General features: G+C 41.9%; 1 protein-coding gene across 19 annotated transcripts in view; it reads right to left on the reverse strand.

Moving 5' to 3' along the window:
• Window positions 1-19,964, reverse strand: part of NMT2 (N-myristoyltransferase 2) — a 66,880-nt gene that overhangs the window by 7,638 nt on the left and 39,278 nt on the right. For all 19 annotated transcript variants that reach the window (XM_077945840.1, XM_077945835.1, XM_077945849.1 and 16 more), the window contains 3 exons: window positions 18,311-18,419; window positions 9,320-9,490; window positions 2,481-2,648 (listed from right to left, as the gene is read on the reverse strand). In XM_077945840.1, the coding sequence (XP_077801966.1) occupies window positions 2,481-2,648; window positions 9,320-9,490; window positions 18,311-18,419 (448 nt within the window). The remainder of the gene's footprint in view (window positions 1-2,480; window positions 2,649-9,319; window positions 9,491-18,310; window positions 18,420-19,964) is intronic.

Below are 19,964 nucleotides of genomic sequence, written 5' to 3' on the forward strand. Positions count from 1 at the left end.
GAGCTGTGATTGTACCAGTGCACTAAGCCTGAGCGACAGAGAGCCTCTCTCAAAAAACAAACAAAAAACTATAGTGAATCCGATGAAGTCAGCACAAAAATTCAGAAATGCTGAATCCCAAAAATGTTAAAAATGTAGTATGATGGCTGTCACAGGCATAAAATTACTTACGAAGATTTCAGAAAATATTTTATTCACGTTTAATTTACTTATTTATTTTTAATTTTTTTGAGACAGAGTCTCACTCTGTCACCCAGGCTGTAGTGCAGTGGCATGATCTCGGCTCACTGCAACCTCCGCCTCCCAGATTTAAGCAATTCTCCTGCGTTAGACTTCCTAGTAGCTGGCATTACAGGCGTACACCTCCATGCCCAGTTATTTTTTTTGTATTTTTAGTAGAGACGGGGTTTCACCATGTTGGCCAGGCTGGTCTTGAACTCCAGACCTCAAGTGATCCACCCTCCTTGGCCTTCCAAAATGCTGGGATTACAGGTGTGAGCCACGGCGCCCGGCCTTGTTCCTGTTTTAGAAGGGAACAGTTGTCAAGATGGTTTCATCTCCAGGATTATTAATTATCAGCCTTTGTAAGTCCTACCTTGGCTGAAGCTATTGCCCAGGGACCAAAGTTGTAAAGACTTTAAATAGTATGCAGGCCAGGCGTGGTGGCTCATGCCTGTAATCCCAGCACTCTGGGAGGCCGCAGCAGGTGGATCACCTGAGGTCAGGAGTTCGAGACCCGCCTGGTCAATATGGTGACACCCTGTCTCTACTAAAATTACAAAAATTAGCCATGCGTGGTAGCACGCGCCTATAGTCCCAGCTACTCAGGAGGCTGAGACAGGAGAATCGCTTGAACATGGGAGGCGGAGGTTGCAGTGAGCCAAGACTGCGCCACTGCACTCCAGCCTGGGTAACACAGCAAGACTCCATCTCAAAAAAAAAAAAAAAAAACACACAAGTAGTATGTTTGCTTTGGGCTGATAATGGTAAATACATTTAAGTAAAATTTTAATGGTAAAACATTAAATGTCTTTAAAATGTCAGTCAACAATACTATGCAAAATGTGATATAGAAGCAGCACTTTTTATTTTTCTTTCTCAGGGTTTTTACCTTAAATAACTAATTACTGGCCATATTTTGGAAGTGTTGAAAAAAAAGCTGACAATCTGAGGATGATGTTGACTTGGGGATTCAAAGGCACAGGTAAGAGATTTTTATTTTAATTAATTAATTAATTTGAGACAGGGTCTCACTCTGTTGCCCAGGCTGGAATGCAATGGTGCAATCTCGGCTCACTGCAACCTCCACTCCCAGGTTCAAGTAATTCTCCTGCCTCAGCCTCCCAAGTAGCTGGGATTACACGTGTGTGCTATCACACCCAGCTAATTTTTGTATTTTTAGTAGAGACAGGGTTTCATCATGTAGCCTGGCTACAATTAAATGTTGAATTTAATTCCTTTAATTTTAAAATTCAGAGACTATTTGGTTGAATAAAAAAATCGCTGCTAGTTATTCACTCAACACAAATATTCACTCATGTATTAATATTTTCTTTATATATGGAAGAATATCTTTTTCTTATATTCATTATATTACTTCCTAATATATGGGCTTTATACATCCTTTTTTTTTTGAGACAGTTTCTGTCACCCAGGCTGGAGTGCAGTGGTGCAGTCTCAGCTCACTGCAACCTCTGCCTCCCAGGTTCAAGCAATTCTCCTGCCTCAGCCTCCCAAGTAGCTAGGATTACAGGCACACACCACCAAACCTGGCTAATTTTTATATTTTTAGTAGAGACGAGGTTACACCATATTAGCCAGGCTGGTCTTAAACTCCTAACCTCAGGTGATCCACCCATCTTGGTCTCCCAAAGTGTTGGGATTGCAAGCCTGAGCCACCATGCCCAGCCTTATGTATTCTAAGGGTTAAACATTTATAATTTATATATTTTGTCTTTTTGTTAAATTGCAACAAAATTAATAATGAAAATAGCCTCTAAAGTTTCAAAAGAAACTCTTATCAAAATTCTTCCTTTGATGATCAATAGATTTTTAAAAATCCTGCATATGGCCGGGTGCAGTGGCTCAGGCCTGTAATCCCAGCACTGTGGAAGGCCGAGGCGGGTGGATCACAAGGTCAGGAGATCGAGACCATCCTAGCTAACACAGTGAAACCCCGTGTCTACTAAAAATACAAAAAAATTAGCTGGGCGTGGTGGCGGTGCCTGTAGTCCCAGCTTCTTGGGAGGCTGAGGCAGGAGAATGGCGTGAACCCGGGAGGCGGAGCTTGCAGAGAGCCGAGATCGCACCCCTGTACTCCAGCCTGGGCGACACAGCGAGACTCCGTCTCAAAAAAATAAAAAATAAAAAAATCTTGCATAAATTCCACCTGTGTGGAAGAAAACACGATGTCTTCTATAGTTTGGCACAGACATTTGGAGAACCAAACGGCATGAACAGGGAGTTCATAAATCGCTTACCGATTTAGCGAGGATGAGCGCGTCGCTCATGAGGTCCAGCAGGGGCGTCTCTGTGTGGATGTTGTAGAATGAGTAGGCGGCTTTGAGGCTCTTGTGAGCAGGGTGGTGCATCACCGTGGAGGGGAGCGTATAGAAGCTCAGGAAGTCAGTCAGTTTACCGTTGGGACTCTAGGAGCAAAGGTGCTGTCAGGCAGAGATCTCCTTGAACCAACTGCATATGTGCATTTCCGCTAACTCTGATCTCTCCCTTGCCCCATAGAAGGAAAAGCAGTAAGTCATACTTCTTTCTGGGCAGTCCAATTTGGGGCCCCTTATATTATGCTGTGTAGAGGCCAAGAAGAGCCTGGAGTTGGGACTTCAGCCTAAGTGCCCGTTGGTGATTTGCACAAAGTTCTTAGGAAGCAGAATGTCATGCCTGTAATCCCAGCACTTTGGGAGGCTGAGGCGGGCAGATCATAAGGTCAGGAGTTTGAGACCAGCCTGACCAACATGGTGAAATCCCATTTCTACTAAAGATACAAAAACTCAGCCAGGCGTGGTGGCACACCCCTGTAATCCTAGCTACTTGTGAGGCTGAGTCAGGAGACTCGCTTGAACCCGGGGGGTGGAGATTGCAGTGAGCCGAGATTGTGCCATTGCATTCCAGCCTGGGCAACAAGAGCGAAACACCATCTCAAAAAAAAAAAAAAAAAAAAAAAAAAGAGGCCAGGCATGGTGGCTCACACCTGTAATCCCAGAACTTTGGGAAGCCGAGGTGGGCGGATCACAAGGTCAGGAGATTGAGACCATCCTGGCTAACATAGTGAAACCCCGTCTCTACTAAAAATACAAAAAAATTAGTCGGGCTTGGTGGCCGGCGCCTGTACTCCCAGCTACTTGGGAGGCTGAGGCAGGAGAATGGTGTGAATCTGGGAGGCGGAGCTTGCAGTGAGCCGAGATCCTGCCACTGCACTCCAGCCTGGGCAACACAGCCAGACTCGTCTCAAAAAAAAAAGAAAAGGAAAGAAAGATAGAAGCAGAATGTTCTAAAAGGAAAGCTTCCCTCAGGCTGACAAATGAGTCAATTCTTTAGACTCAGGGAACAGTGATAAAAGCAGTTGTTTTTGCAGAAATAAAAGCTTTAAGGATTAGAGGGTTGCCTCTCCAACTAAAAGATACTGTGTACTATCTCACACTTTCTTAGCACAAGGAAATAACTGTATCAGGCCTAGGTACCGTTGGATAGAGTCCGGAAGCTGTCTGGAAGAGTTTGCAAGCTTGTGAAAGGTCTTACTACTGCACCGAAATATACACATGTGAATAACAGGAGAATTTTGCAGCTATCAAAAATAAGGGATACAATGGATGACATTCATTTCATCATCATTGGCAAACCTTCCAATACAAGAAATTAGCCAGGATTGTTCAGGTTGTTGTAATTAGCTGTGGTGGCCTTGCTGACTTTTAGAATATGATGTGTTTGAATTGTGCGGCTGAGGAGGCTGGGCCACACACATGCCATTGCTAGTATTTCTTTCAGCAGAAAAGGGAATTCCAGAAGGATGTATGCTCTGGTTTTCAAATGCTTCTGAGTCATCAGACCTTTCCTCAGCCAGCAAGAAGCTAAAGGGGTTCATCTACAGTGATTCCCTACTGCTCTGTATTAGCAGCTCAGTACTGGAGATGAATTCAACCTTCAGGTTTAGTAAGGATTTTAGATTCTTCTAAGAATTTCTCATATCTGTCTCATACACCGAATTACTGCAGGCACCTGCAGAACCTGATTAGGTTCCCCACCCCATTTTCATCATCTGCTTTCAGAAAACTACTTCTTCACATTCAGATTGCTGGTAAAATTACTCTTTCCTCTCTTGCTGTTAAAATGACCTGAGAATCACCAACTGTTGGGGAAGAATGGGACAATCTGTCCATTGTCCCTCACACCCAATCAACTGTAAAGACTGATTAAAAACAAAAACAAAAACAAAAAAAATGCTCACAACAAAACCCACCATGGCACCATGTCTAGGTTGCTTATAAGCAACTTCTAACAACTTTCAAGGAACAAGTAATCCCTACATTACATACACTGTTCCAGAGAAAAGAGAGGACAAGCTCTTCAACTCATTCTAACTTTACTATTGAAATAGGACAAGGACAGAGTAAGAAGAGGAAATTAATGGCCAACCGCAGTAGTAGTGAGTATGGAAGAAGATCCTAAGTAAAATATTAGCAAACTAGGGCTGGGCATGGTGACTCACACCTGTAATCTCAGCACTTTGGGAGGCTGAGGCGGATTGATTTTCTGAGCTCAGAAGTTCGAGACCAGCCTGGCCAACATGGTGAAACCCAGTCTCTACTGAAATACAAAAAATTAGCAGGGTGTGGTGGCATGCGCCTGTAGTTCCAGCTACTCGGGAGGCTGAGGCACAAGAATTGCTTGAACCCAAGAGGCAGAGGTTGCAGTGAGCAGAGATTGTGCCATTGCACTCCAGCCTGGGTGACAGAGCAAGACTCTGTCTCCAAAAAAAAATTTTTTTTTAATTGGGAAACTAAATCTAAAAACAGAGGTAGTCTCGCACAAATGGAAACCAAAAGAATGTGTCACTAGCAGACATACCTGAGACTGGCTAAAGGAATTTCTTCAAATAGAAAGGAAATGATAAAAGAAGGAATACTGAAGCATCAGGAAGGAGGGAAGAATAATAGAAAGAGCAGAAATTTGCTTAATGATGCTTATCCTCAAGCATCACTATAAATCAGTGTTACAAATCATACTTGATGATTAAAACAAAAATCATAATACTATCTGATATTTAAGACAATATTTTAAGGTGGAAAAGATAAAGTGACCTAAATAAAAGGTGACTCAAAGTAATAAATGTTGTTACCAATAGACTATAAGTCACATATATATATATAGTAATACTCATATCAACCATCATAAAAACTATGCAAATATACCCAAATGCACTATAAACAAAACAGAATCCTAAAATATATTCAAGTAACTCACAACAACGCAAGAAAAAAGAAACAGAGATACAAGAACCAGAAGAAAAAGAAAGAAACCAAATAATCAAATGGCAGACTTAAGCTCTAACATACCAATAACCACCTTATATATAAGTGGTCTAAATACACCAATCAAAAGAAAGGTCGGTAGCGTGGGCAAAGAAACATGACCCAGCTATAGGCTGTTTCCAAAAACTCACTTCAAATTCAATAACATCAATAGTTGGAAAGTAAAAGGATGGAAAAAGACCAAACAATTTTTAAAAAGCAGGTCTGGTCATAGTAATCTACGATCAAGTATACTCCGGAGCAAGGAAAATTATTACAAAGAGAGGTATTACATTATGGTACAAAGATCAATCCACCAGCGGGACATAAAGACCCTAAATATACATGTGAGTATACATGTGAGTATCAAACAAGAGCCCCAAAAGACATCAAGAAAAACCGACAGTGTTGGAAGGAGAAACAGACAAATCCACAATTATAGTTGGGGACTTCCATGCCCCTCTCATCAAGTGATAGAACTGCTAGACAGAAAATCAGCATGGAAACAGAACAGCTGAATAACTCAATTAATCAACATGATCCAATTGGCATACAAAGAACACTCAACCCAACAGTAGTGGTATACACATTTCATGCACCCATGGAATATTCATCAAGAAAGTCCATATCCTGAGTAATAAAACAAACCTCAAGAGCCTTAAAATAATCAAAACCATACAGTGTGTGTTCTTTAACTGTACTTGAATCAAACTAGAAATCCGTAATAGGGAGACAACAGAAAATCTCTAAACACGGCAAAATTGAATAGCACAATTTTAAGTAGGGGTGGGCTAAAGATGAAGTTTCAAAGGAAACCAAAAAATACATAGAAGTGAATGACAACGAAGATACAGCATATCAAAATATGTCAGAAATAGCTAAAGCAGTGCAAAGAGGGAAACTGATAGAACTAAATGCTTACTAGTAACAGGGAAAGGTCTCAAGTCAGTAAGTCCCTCCCTCAAGGAACTAGAAAAGAAGAGCAAAATAAACCCAAAGCAAGCAGAAGGAAGGAAAAAGTAAACATAAGGGTAGAAATCAATGACACTGAAAATATGAAAATAACAGGGAATATCCAACAAAAGTCTAGTTCTCTGGGAAATAAATCAATAGAGTGATAAAAGTCTAGCAAGATGGAAAAAAATAAAGAAAGAGAAGACATGAATCACCAATATCTGGGGTGAAACAAGAGATACCAGTACAGATCCCACAGCCACTAAAAGGATAACAAGGGAATACAATGAACAACTTTACACTCATACATTCAACAATTTAGAAGAAATGGACAAACTCCTCAAAAACTATTAAAACTCAACCAAGATGGAACAGATCATCTGAATGGTGCTATAACCATTAAAGACATTTAGTCCATTATTTTAAAACTCCCAAAAAAGAAACAGCTAAGCTCAGATCATTTCAACCGGAGAATTCTACCAAACATTTAAAGAATTAACACCAATTCTCAATTTCTTCCAGAAAATAGAAGAGGAAATAATACTTTCCAACTCCTATTATGAGACCACTATTATCTTGATATCTAAACCAGACAGATATTATAAAAAAGATACTCCAGAGAGATCTCTCTCATGAACTCAACAAATACTCAGCAAAATATTAGCAATCAATACAACAATGTATAAAAATAATTATACACCGTGACCAAGTGGATATTTTCTAGGAATGTAAGAGTGATCCAACATTTGAAAATCAATCAATGTAATCTTCCATATCAACAGATTAAAGGAGAAAAATCATATGATTACATCTATTGAAGCAGAAATAGCATGGGACAAAATCCAATGCCCATTCATAAGAACTCTCAGTAAGTTAGAAATAGAGGAGAATGACCTCAAATTGATTAGGAGCACCCACAAAAAAACCTACAGCTAACATCATACTTCATGGTGAAAGAGTAAATGCTTTTCCCCCACCATCAAGAACACGACGAGGACGTCAACCTTCCCCACTCTTTCTCAATAAAGCACTGGAAGATCTAGGTCCTGCATTAATGCAAGACCAAAAATAAAGGCGTCGAGATTAGAAAGGAAGCAATAAAACCATCCCTATTTGCAGATGACACGTTATCTATGCAGAAATCCCAAGGAATCTACACACAAACTCCTGGAACCAGTAAGTGATTTCAGCACTGTGGTAGGACACAAACACACAGAAGAAAGCATTTCTACAGGCTAACAATGAACATGCAGAAATTGAAATTAAAAACATAACACCATCATAATCACTCCAAAGGAAGTGAAATATCTAGCTATACACTTAAGAAAACATGTACAGGATCTGGGTGCTCTTAGAGAATGCTGATAAAAGAGATTTTAAAAGACTGAAAAAAATGTAGAGACATTCCATGTTCATGGATTGGAAGACTTTTCAATTATGCTCACATTAATCCATCAGTGTAATGTAATCCCTATCAAAGTGCCAGCAAGGTATTCTGTAGACAAAAATAAGCTTATTCTAAAATGTATATGCAAAAGGCAAAGGAAATAGGTTAATTAAAATGATCTTGACAGACAAGAATAAAGTGGGAGGAATTACTCTACCTGATACTAAGGCTTCCTATGTAGCTATGGCAACCAGGTCAGTGTGGTATTAGTGAAGGGACAGACATGGAGATCAATGAAATAGAATAGAGGACCCAGAAAGGAACACAATACAAAGTGTTAATATTCAGCATATAAAAAACCTTTCACAGGCTGAGTGCGATGGCTCACACCTATAATTCCAGCACTTTGGGAGGCCAAGGCGGGCGGATCACCTGAGGTCAGGAGTTTGAGACCAGCCTGACCAACATGGTGAAACCCCAACTCTACTAACAATACAAAAATTAGCTGGGCGTGGTGGCACACGCCTGTAATCCCAGCTACTCGGAAGGCTGAGGCAGGAGAATCGCTTGAACCTGGGAGGCAGAGGTTGCAGTGAGCCGAGATTGCGCCATTGCACTCCAGCCTGGGCAACAAGTGCAAAACTGCATCTCAAAAAACAAAACAAAACAAAACAAAACAAAATTTCATAAATCAGTAAGAAGACTACAGTCAAAAAGAAAAAACATGCAAGCAATATAAATAGCAAATTCATAAAAGAAATAAACATGGCTAACATATTTATGAGATACTCAAATTCAGCAATAATGAGGATATACATTAACAACAAGATACTGTTCCGTACTCATTGGGTGGGCCTAAATTTAAAATCTGACCATACCCACGTCTTGTGAGGATGTGAGGAAACAGGAACTCTCTTACACTGCTCAGAACCTTGTTGTGGTGAGTTATTTGGCAATTTCTAATAATGTGAAAGGTGGGTCCGACCACAGACTCTAATTATATGCCCTGGAGAGCAGTTCTCAAACTGTGATCTGTGAACCCTGTGGGTACCTGAGACCCTTTCAGAAATCTGTGAGGTCAAAATTATTTTCATAACCCTAAGAAGCTGTTTGCCTTATTGATATGTTACCATCAGCATCAACAGTGCAAAAGCAGTGCTGTGGGTAAAACTGATGGTGCCTTAGCACAAAACAAGACAATGGCACCAGCCCATACTCGTGGTCATCATATTCCTCAACACCACACCCTCAGGGTTCAACAAATGTCAGTTTCACTTAAGCATGTCCTTGATAGAGTATGAAGAATTCTTCATCTTATTAACTCTCAACCCTTTAGTATGCATCTTTGTAATGTTCTGTGACGAAATGGAAGGAAGTGTGTGTAAATACTTCTGCTGCGCACTAAACACAAAGGGTGCTTCAAGGAGAAGCTTTATGTTTATCACCTTGTCTTTACCTCCACTACAAACGTGTCAATGATGTGCTCCCGGGGGAGGAACCAGTGGGCCACTTCCTCTTCATCCATCACTGGAGCCAGATGAAACTGCTTCAGGTAAGTGTTGATTAATTCTCGAACTGATTTGATATCTTTTGGTTCCATTGGTCTCAAACCTGAAGTCTTTGTAACCTTGTTGGAGGGAAAACAAAACAAATCCAGAAGTTCAGGTAGAAGACAAGTGAAATGACTTTGCGCTCAACGTGTGGTCTGCAGACCGGCAGAATGAGCAGCATGCGGGAGCTTGTTGGAGCTGCAGAGCCCGGCCCTGCCCCAGAGCTAATGAATCCGAATCTGCAACTTGACAAGATTCCCTCGCGATTTGTACACACATTAAGGTTTAAGGAGAGCTGGGTTAAAATATAGGCGAGACAGACAATGTGTTGTATCTTCTTATCTGTGTGGCAAGTCTTTGGTCAGTATTGGCCATGACCCAAACAAAAATCAAAGGGAACACTACAAGCTCGTGATGTATGCCAATACCCAAAATACACCAATGCATATACCGATGCCAACAATGTTAACAGTCTACAAGATGGGATGTAGCCATCTTAGCATGACTTCTGGAGTACAGGCAGCCCTCCATATCCACTGGTTGTGTATCTGTGGGTTCAACCAACCTTAGGTGAAAAATATTAGGGGAAAAAAAACTGGAGAGTTGTATCTGTGCCGATCGTGTACAGACTTTTTTTCTTGTCATTATTTCTTAAAAATGCAGTGTAACAACTACTTACATAGCATTTAGATTGTATTTGGCCTTATAAGTAATGCAGAGATGATTTAAAGTATACAGGAAACGGGGGCGTGGTGGCTCATGCCTGTAATCCCAGAACTTTGGGAGGCTGACGCTGGTGGATCATTTGAGGTCAGAAGTTCGAGACCAGCTTGGCCAACATGGTGAAACCCTGTCTCTACCAAAAATGTAAAAATTAGCCAGGCATGGTGACAGGCAAGTGTAATCCCAGCTACTCAGGAGGCTGAGGCAGGAGAATCGTTTGAACCTGGGAGGCGGAGGCTGCAGTGAGCCAAGATCACACCACTGCACCCCAGCCTGGGAGACAGGGCGGGATTCCATCTCAAAAATAAACAAATAAATAAATAAAATAAAGTATACAGGAGGATGTGCATACATTATATGCAAATACACAATGCTCTGCCATCTTACATAAGGGACTTGAGCGCCCAAGGATTCTGGTATCTGAGGGGTCCTAGAACCAATCCCTCATGGTTTCTGAGGGATGCTTTAAAACTGCCAAGTCTGACATTTTGAAAACACAACTGAGCAACTTGTTTTGTTATTCAATAGCCCATTAAAAGCGTGTGGTGATTTTGTTCTCTTGAACAAAAATGATACGGGAGTAAATCATATCAGGCTGGGATGGGAAGGCAAGCATCGTTCATAGCCAAGTATTTTCTAAAAGCAAACGGGTTTACGGCCATACCACCCTGAAAGCGTCTATCTCGTCTAACGGCAAATGGCTGCCAGGGACACGGCCTAGCCTCTCTTGCCACATCTTCTGGGTAAAGGTGATCAGGGTAGGTGTTTTATCACTACTCCAGGGCTTTACAGTTTAAAAAATTAAGCCATAGGAATAAAAAATCTAAAAGTCAGGACAGGTCCCCATTTGAATTTGTTCAACTGTTGTCCTCATAAAAGCCCCTGACATCACTTTGCTCTCCAGAACTGTTCAGAGGCCGGGGGACTTGAGACTAAAAGTCAGAAAGCCCAACAAACAATTTTAAACTGAGAAATACAGGTTTATTTTTTTCTGTAAACCTGATTTTTTTCCCCCTTGGAGAAATACTAGATACATTTTAAGAGATGAATAATCTGTATATACATTTTGCTACTCTACTTTTTCTGCCCTAAATGATTTCTAAATATTTTTTAAAATTTTATATAATCTAGCAGTTCCACTCTTAAGAAATTTTTTTAAATGAAGAACTTCCTGTAGAATTAGGTCATTATAATTCCTGCATGCCCCCAGGTAGAAGCCCAAGGGGGAAACCAGGGCTCTTTTTTGAGATGGAGTCTCACTTTTGTTGCCCAGGCTGGAGTGCAATGGTGCGATCTCGGTTCACTGCAACCTCCACCTCCTGGGTTCAAGCGATTCTCCTGCCTCAGCCTCCTGAGTAACTGGGATTACAGGCACCTGCCACCACACCCGGCTAATTTTGTACTTTTAGTAGAGACAGGGTTTCACCACATTGGCCAGGCTGGTCTCCAATGCCTGACCTCAGGTGATCTGCCCACCTCAGCCTCCCAAAGTGCTGGGATTACAGGCGTGAGCCACCACACCAGGCCAAGGAAAATAGGTTTTCTCTTGAGTGCCAGCTCTCATCAACTATTAGCTGTGCTGAGGTTTCTAAGCTTCAGTGACACACAGTGCTGATTGATTATCGATTAGTTAGGGGAAAGGGGAATGGGAGGTGCATGCTCTATATTTATAGACCAACAGTCCTCAGCTGAATATTTACTATAGGCCATTCTATTATGATTTATGTCATCTCGAAAGCACTGCAGCTAAAATACCATTTAATAATATAAATTTAGAGAATTTAAGTCCTTCACATTTAACAGGCAACGCATACCTTTAGTCTTTCTGTAGCTCTCAAAACCAATGAGTCAGAAACATCCAGATCTCCACTGGAAATAAATAAGCACTTCTAAATGCTAGTGGGAAAACCAAAACCATATAAAATATATATCATAGTCATTAAAAAAATTAGTTTCTGCTATGAGGCAGACTTAGCTTGATAAATTTCAAATAGCCTTTCTCAATATCAGAATTTTTTTTCTTTTGTTACTAGTTCAGTAACAATCAACAATATCAAGCAATTAGATGAATTAATGAGAGCCACAGGATATACGATATCTGTTAATAGAGAACATTCAGAAATGAAGAAAACATTTCCCAACTTCCTTCTAGAGCAAAACATTCTTCTGGAGCACAATTCTCATTCATTAAATATCCAACTGTGAAACCACTAAAGGAACTGCCCAGCAGATACCCTTAAAGCAGCAGTTTTCAAATATTTCGGTCTTGGGACCCTTTTACACTCTTTATTTTTTTTTTTTTTTTTTAGATAGAGTCTCACTCTGTCACCCAGGCTGGAGTGCAGTGGTGCGATCTCAGCTCACTGCAACCTCTGCCTCCTGGGTTCAAGTGATTTGATCCTGCCGCAGCTTCCCAAGTAGCTGGGATTACAGGCACGTGCCACCACACCCAGCTAATTTTTTGTATTTTTAGTAGAGACGGGGTTTTATCGTGTTATCCAGGATGGTCTCGATCTCCTGACCTTGTAATCCGCCCGCCTCAGTCTCTCAAAGTGCTGAGATGACAGGCATGGGCCACTGCTCCTGGCCTGCACTATTAATAATGATTGAGTACCTCCAAAGAGCTTTGCTTATGTGGGCTATGCATATATCCACACTTACCATATTAGAAATCAAAACTGAGAACATTTTTAAACAAAAGACTACAGAAATACACATGCCACATGGCCTCTAGAAGACTTCACAGTATACTTAGAAGAGAATGAAAGTGAGAAAAATAAATATTAGTGTTTTATGAAAATAGTAACAAAAAAAAAATGACTGCATGAATTCAAAGATCTTGGGGGACTTCCAGAGGTCCCTGGGCCACACTTTGAGAACTGTTATCTTAGGTCTCTAAAGGTTAGAAAAATAAGTAGCAGAATTTAGACAAGCAATATGTTGTCTAAATTCAGGTAAAAAGTATCCTAAGTTTGGCAACTTATAAGCATTTTGAACAAACTTTTACAGAAGCATTAAAGCATAAGAGCACACTAAGATGTATCAGCTATAAAAAAATAGAAAGTCGGCCGGGTGCGGTGGCTCAAGCCTGTAATCCCAGCACTTTGGGAGGCCGAGGCGGGCGGATCACAAGGTCAAGAGATCGAGACCACAGTGAAACCCCGTCTCTACTAAAAATACAAAAAATTAGCCGGGCGCGGGGGCGGGCGCCTGTAGTCCCAGCTACTCAGGAGGCTGAGGCAGGAGAATGGCGGGAACCCGGGAGGCGGAGCTTGCAGTGAGCCGAGATCGCGCCACTGCACTCCAGCCTGGACAATAGCGTGAGACTCCGTCTCAAAAAAAAAAAAAAAAAAAAAAAAATAGAAAGTCCTAGAAAACAGGGTAAGAATATTTACATTTGCTGACTAATAGCTAAAATAATCTGTGTAACAATGAAATACTGCCGGGCGTGGTGGCTCACGCCTGTAATCTCAGCACTTTGGGAGGCCAAGGTGGGCGGATCACAAGATCAAGAGATCGAGACCATCCTGGCCAACATGATGAAACCCCGTCTCTACTAAAAATACAAAAATTAGCTGGGTGTGGTGGCACGTGGCTGTAGTCCCAGCTACTCAGGAGGTTGAGGCAGGCGAATTGCTTGAATCCGGGAGGCGGAGGTTGCGGTGAGCCAAGATCGCGTCACTGCACTCCAGCCTGGCGACAGAGCGAGACTTCATCTCACGGAAAAAAAAAAAAAAAAAAAAGAAATAACTTTTGAAAAGCAAAACAAACACTCAAATTATAACTCTTGTCCTCAGAAAGTAGGAGGGCTGTTAGGTTTAGGTGAAAATGGCTAGCTTCCGTATAATGGAATAGTGAAGCGGTCGTGTTTTCTGAGAGTTCGATAAAACACAGAGAATCATTTCCAGTAACTGAGAAAAATCTCAGTTTCATAAGCAAACTCTGTATCTGAATCAGATATCCTTTCCCATGGCCCAACTAATATGCATGATTCATTGGCCTCTATGTGCATTGAAATCTGTGTAAAATCTGCTTACATAAGCAAATGAAGCTCAGAGCTCTATTAAAAAACAGTAGTGTTATCTGTCAAGTATATGGTGCAAACCATTTGAGAGCCAAGATTCCAGAGGAGAGATGTAAGCAATGATTATGGCTATTTGTATGATTCAAAAAGGAGCAGAGAGAATGCTAAACACTTAAAAAACCATCTAATGCCACTGAATATAGAAGACCTTATATGCCTTGACATATCTTAGTAAGCGCATCCTCCTCGCAGAACAGTGCTAGGACCTTAGTGGATCATTCTCTGACTTCTCCTGCTTTTTCTTTTTATCGACATCAAATTACCTTTCATTGATACAGACGCGCAAAATCGAACTTGGAAATACTCAACACCAAATCAAACAAAACAAAACAAAACAAAATCATCCCAAACACTGAAAGCGTAGGGAGGCATGGCAAGGCGTGTTTCTTGGGGAAACCTTAGTATTTTAGGTTAACAGTTGTGAACGGCGCAGACTCTGCGACAGCTCTGCTTCTGGCCAGCAGACTCTGAGCAAGTCAATCTTGTGTACTCATGGCCCCTTCTGTGCTATGGGGATAATGACCCATCCTCCTGTGGCTGTTATGATTAGTAAATGAGACTGTTATGAGGCTGTTAAATGTCTAGTATAACGCTGGCCACAATGAATGTTAGCTCCTATATTCAAAAGTCCATGAAAAAGACATAAAGCTGGCACTCCTATAAGCAAAAACAGCAACGATGAAGCAGAAAATGAGACTGATCTGTACAGCAAAAGCTGTATTCCATAAGGAGGCTTTTATGCTGAATGGTACAAAAACGTTCTTAAATGATTTGACTGCTAGCAGTGGCATTACCCATCTGGGCCCACAGGAGAGGAAGGGGCATCTGGTATATGCAGTACTGTCCAGTTTAACTCAAGAGGCAGACACCCAAGGGACTGCTGTCAGCACCTTCCAATTTCATAATATCTGTACTTTAATCTCTCTTTTATTATATTAATTTACTCTTAATTTTCCTTTCCTTTCCTATGACTTAAAAGGGGGAAAGGAGATTGGGGAAAGCCAATGAGAGCTGTTTCCACCTTGACAATCGTCCTTTTCTGCCTTGATTTATGCTGTAATGTACCCACAGTAAGACATTTAGTGGGGCTGAGCCATGGTGTCCCCACAGTGGGTCATGTTAGAGGGGATGGCAGAGGCAGAGGGAGCTAACAGGGACACACGGAGGTCTGGGGCCTGCATCCCAAGCCCTCCACTTAGTAATATTAACACATCCTTGCCTAAGTGTCAACCATCATGCACCTCAGTTTCTTCATCTGTAAAATGGGGATAAGAAGTACTAACTTCAAAAGGTTGCTGTGAGAATAAATTGAATAATGTATTTGAAAGCACTTCATAAATTTCAGTTTATGGGTGCGGGAAAGGCAGTCACTATCACAGCATGACTGGAACAGGACCACTACCAGGAGCCCAGGCTCACTGGAAGTAAGATGCCACAGTCTGGCTTCCTAATCAATGCCTGTACCCATGAGAAGACTGACTCTTGTACAAAAATATTAAGGCTGATGAATGGAGTCAAGTCAAAAATACTTCTAGCACCTTAAGAAAATCATCATGAGTAAACCAATGATATGTGCTAAAACTCCTCATTCATCACTCCATCGTAGGCAACCTACATGTAAGTGTGTGTTTTCCTTGTACATAAGCTAGGCTGCTTCAGGTTCTCTTTGAAATTTAGAGAGACCAAAGTGGAATAGCATTCACCCACGGTGAAAAAAGCAGGCATGCTTGAAGTTTTTATTCCTTTTTTTTTTTTTTGAGATGGAGTCTTGCTCTGTGGCCAGGCTGGAGTGCAATGGCGCAATCTTGGCTCACTGCAACCTCCGCCTCCCAGGTTCAAGTGATTCTCCTGCCTCAGCCTCCCTAGTAGGTGGGACTACAGGCGCATGCCACCATGTACAGCTAATTTTTTAATTTTTAGTAGAGACGGGGTTTCACCATGTTGGCCAGGGTGGTGTCGATCTCTTGACCTTGTCAGCCGCCTGCCTCGGCCTCCCAAAGTTCTGGGATTACAGGCATGAGCCACCGTGCCTGGCCAAAGATTTTATTTCAATTCACACGTCACAACACTTCAAACAAAAGATCCCACCAGTGGTGCACAGATTTTAAGATGGCCCCCACGGATCGCACCTCCTGGGGTTCACGCCTGTGTGATCTGCTCCTGTTACGTGTGGGCAGGACCTGTCATTTGGTTCTAACCAACAGAAATGACAATTGGTAGCTGGGCGCAGTGGCTCACACCTATAATCCCAGCACTTTCAGAGGCCGAGGCGGGAGGATCACCTGAGGTCAGGAGTTCGAGACCAGCTTGACTAACATAGTGAAACCCCGTCTCTACTAAAAATACAAAAATTAGTTGGACATGGTAGTGCATGCCTGTAGTCCCAGCTAGTTGGGAGGCTGAGGCAGGAGAATCGCTTGAACCCAGGAGGCAGAGGTTGCAGTGAGCTGAGATTGTGCCACCGCACTCCAGCCTGGACAACAGAGTGAGACTCCATCTTTTAAAAAAAAAAAAAAAAGAAATGGCAGTGGCGACTGGATGTCACTTTCATGAATCATCTGCATAAGGTTCTGGCTTCCATCTGGCCAGCAGATTCTCTCTATAGACTCTCTCTCTCACTGGCTTTGACGAATAAGCTGCCATGCTGTGAGCTGCCCTATGGAGAACCCAACATGGCAAAGAACTGAGGCCCTTGGTCCAATAGCCAGTGAGGAACTCAATCCTGCCAACAACTACAGGAGCCCGGAAATGGATCCTTCCCTAGTCAAGTTTCAGATGAGACCCCAGCCCTGGCTGACACCTGGGTGGCAGCTTCAGGAAAGACCCTGAATGAAGCACAGGACTCAGCTAAGCTGTGACTGGATTTCTGGCCCACAGAAGCTGTGTGATAATAAATGTTGTTTTAAGCAGCTCAGTTTGTGGTCATTTTTTACATGGCCATAGATAACTAATATACCAGCCAAGCCCCAAATAAAGCCAAGTCTGGAAAGCAAATTTATTTGTTTCCCTATTCAAAATGATAACTTGGCCGGGCGTGGTGGCTCACACCTGTAATCCCAGCACTTTGGGACCTGGAGGCAGGCGGATCACGAGGTCAGGAGTTCGAGACCAGCCTGGCCAACACGGTGAAACCCCATCTCTATTAAAAATACAAAAATCAGCTGGGCGTGGTGGCGCACACCTGTAATTCCAGCTATTTGGGAGGCTAAAGCAGGAGAATTGCTTGAACCCGGGAGGTGGAGGTTGCAACGAACTGACATCAAGCCACTGCACTCCAGCCTGGGTAACAGAGCAAGACTCCGTCTCAAAAATAAAAATATTAAAAAATTACAAAAATAACTTTTCGGCTGGGTGCCGTGGCTCATGCCTGTAATCCCAGCACCTTGGGAGGCTGAAGCAGGTAGGTTCACTTGAGGTCAGGAGTCTGAGGCCAGCCTGGCCAACATGGTGAAACCCCGTCTCTATTAAAAATATAAAAATTAGCCAGGTGTGGTGGTGGGTGCCTGTAGTCCCAGCTACTTGGGAGGCTGAGTGGGGAGAATCGCTTGAACCCGGGAGGCTGAGGTTGCAGTGAGCTGAGATTGTGCCATTGCACTCCAGCCTGGGCGACAGAGCAAGACTCTGTCTCAAAAAAAAATAAAAATAAAAATAATAATGACAACTTTTCACATTGAGAACGAGATAGTTTAAGAAGATGGTAATTTAATGAGACATGATTTCCGCTCCCTGGGTCTCTCCTCTATACCTGATTCCTGAGTTCCAAAGCATTAAGAAATCAGCAGCCTGGACTTTTCTTCCTTCTTACTTAACAGACCGTAAATTCCCCACATTTCAAAACTTACTTGCCTTGAGTTCAGTCTCATCCAACTACCAACGGAACAACTTTAAGAGCCTTAGGAAAAAAGGAAAGACTGGTATTTCCAAACAAACTCCCTACCTTCCCTAGCTCCCGAGTTCCATGAAATCTCTTTTGCTCCATATTCACTTCCTCAGACACGAGTCAGTTTTTAGACGCCTGCAAATAATTCTTTTCTGCATTAAAAGCATCAGTTGTTACAGCTTCAAAAAACTGCAAATCATTCTTACTTACATCTGGAAGTCTGTATAGTTTCATTGTTCTCTGTAAAGTCATATTTCTACTCAAGTGAGAAAATTTCACTTCTACCAGTTTTCTGGGGTTTAGTGATCGATGCCAGTATCTGGAATACAATAAAGGTTTTAAAATCTAATTGATTTCTAACTCTACAAGTTTCACTCTTTGTCTCAGCTTGGCTGTTACATAAGCATTTACTACTTACTTTTTTTTTTGAGACAGACCCTCTGTACTAGACAGAGGCCCTCATCCTACATCATCATTTTATCAGTCAATTTTTAATCTCTAGAATGTATCTTGTACTTCTAGTTATGTTCTTCTGGAGTTTGTGACCTTTCATCTTTTTCACTAAAGAGAAATCTTAAAACTGCAAAAGAAATATTAATTGGGCGCGATGGCTCACGCCTGTAATCCCAGCACTTTGGGAGGCTGAGGTGGGCAGATCACTTGAGGCCAGGAGTTCGAGACCAGCCTAGCCAACATGGTGAAACCCCATCTCTACTAAACATACAAAAATTAGCCGGGCGTGATAGTGTGCGCCTGTAATCCCAGCTACTCGGGAGGCTGAGGCAGGAGAATTGCTTGAACCCGGGAGGCGGAGGTTGCAGCAGTGAGCCGAGATCACGCCACTGCACTCCAGCATGGGCAACAGAGCAAGAGTATCTCAGACACACACAAAAAAGAAATATTAATCATAGCCAGGTTTCTAAGTGTTTAAGGACCATCACTGATTCTACAAAAGGCCAATCAGAAAGTTTAAAAACATGAAAATAAATCCCCTAAATTAGTAGCCTTCACTTTTACAGACTACACACCAAAGAAAACAACTTTTTGAGAGACTAGCTTAAATTTCTTAAGTGATTCCAGGCTCTGGGATAAATGATTTGTATTAAAATATACCCGTGAAGTCTAGCATTCCACTTACTTAACGAATGTAATAATTTAACAGGATATAGTAATTTCATCCTATTTAAGTCAATAGTTTCATCCTATTTAAGTCAATAAAAACAGTGGTGAGGGGTGGGGAGATAAACTCCAATGTTTTAGAAACAGGTTAGTCTTGTGGCAATCTGATAATTTTCTCACTGGAATAACCTTTGAAAGCTTGAATAGTGCAGACGAAGTTGTAAAAACAGAGCTTAGGTCTCCCTACATCTGAGCCTTTTGAATGGATGCTTAACAGACTTTCAGGACACTTTGGTGGTGCTGCAAAGCACGGCAGAAAACTAAGCTTTGGGGTGGAAAGAAAATGGTATGACATTGGAATTTCAAGATCATCATGTCCTAGGTTTTCCCATGAAGAGACAGCACCCATCTTTCACATGGAATAGACTTAGAAGTATAGATCCACACGAGGTCAGGAGTTTGAGAGCAGCCTGACCAACATGTTGAAACCCTGCCTCTACTAAAAATACAAAAATTACCTGGGTGTGGTGGCACATGCCTGTAATCCCAGCTACTCGGGAAGCTGAGGCAGGAGAATCGCTTGAACCCAGGAGGCGGAGGTTGCAGTGAGCCGAGATCACACCACTGCACTCCAGCCTGGGCAACAGAGCGAGAGTCTGTCTCAAAAAAAAAAAAAAAAGTATAGATCCAGTATCATTAGTAGGAAAATGTCAAAAACTTTTTTTTTTTTTTTAATCACAAAGTG

Source organism: Macaca mulatta, chromosome 9 (assembly GCF_049350105.2).
Source record: "Macaca mulatta isolate MMU2019108-1 chromosome 9, T2T-MMU8v2.0, whole genome shotgun sequence".
NCBI lineage: Eukaryota > Metazoa > Chordata > Mammalia > Primates > Cercopithecidae > Macaca > Macaca mulatta.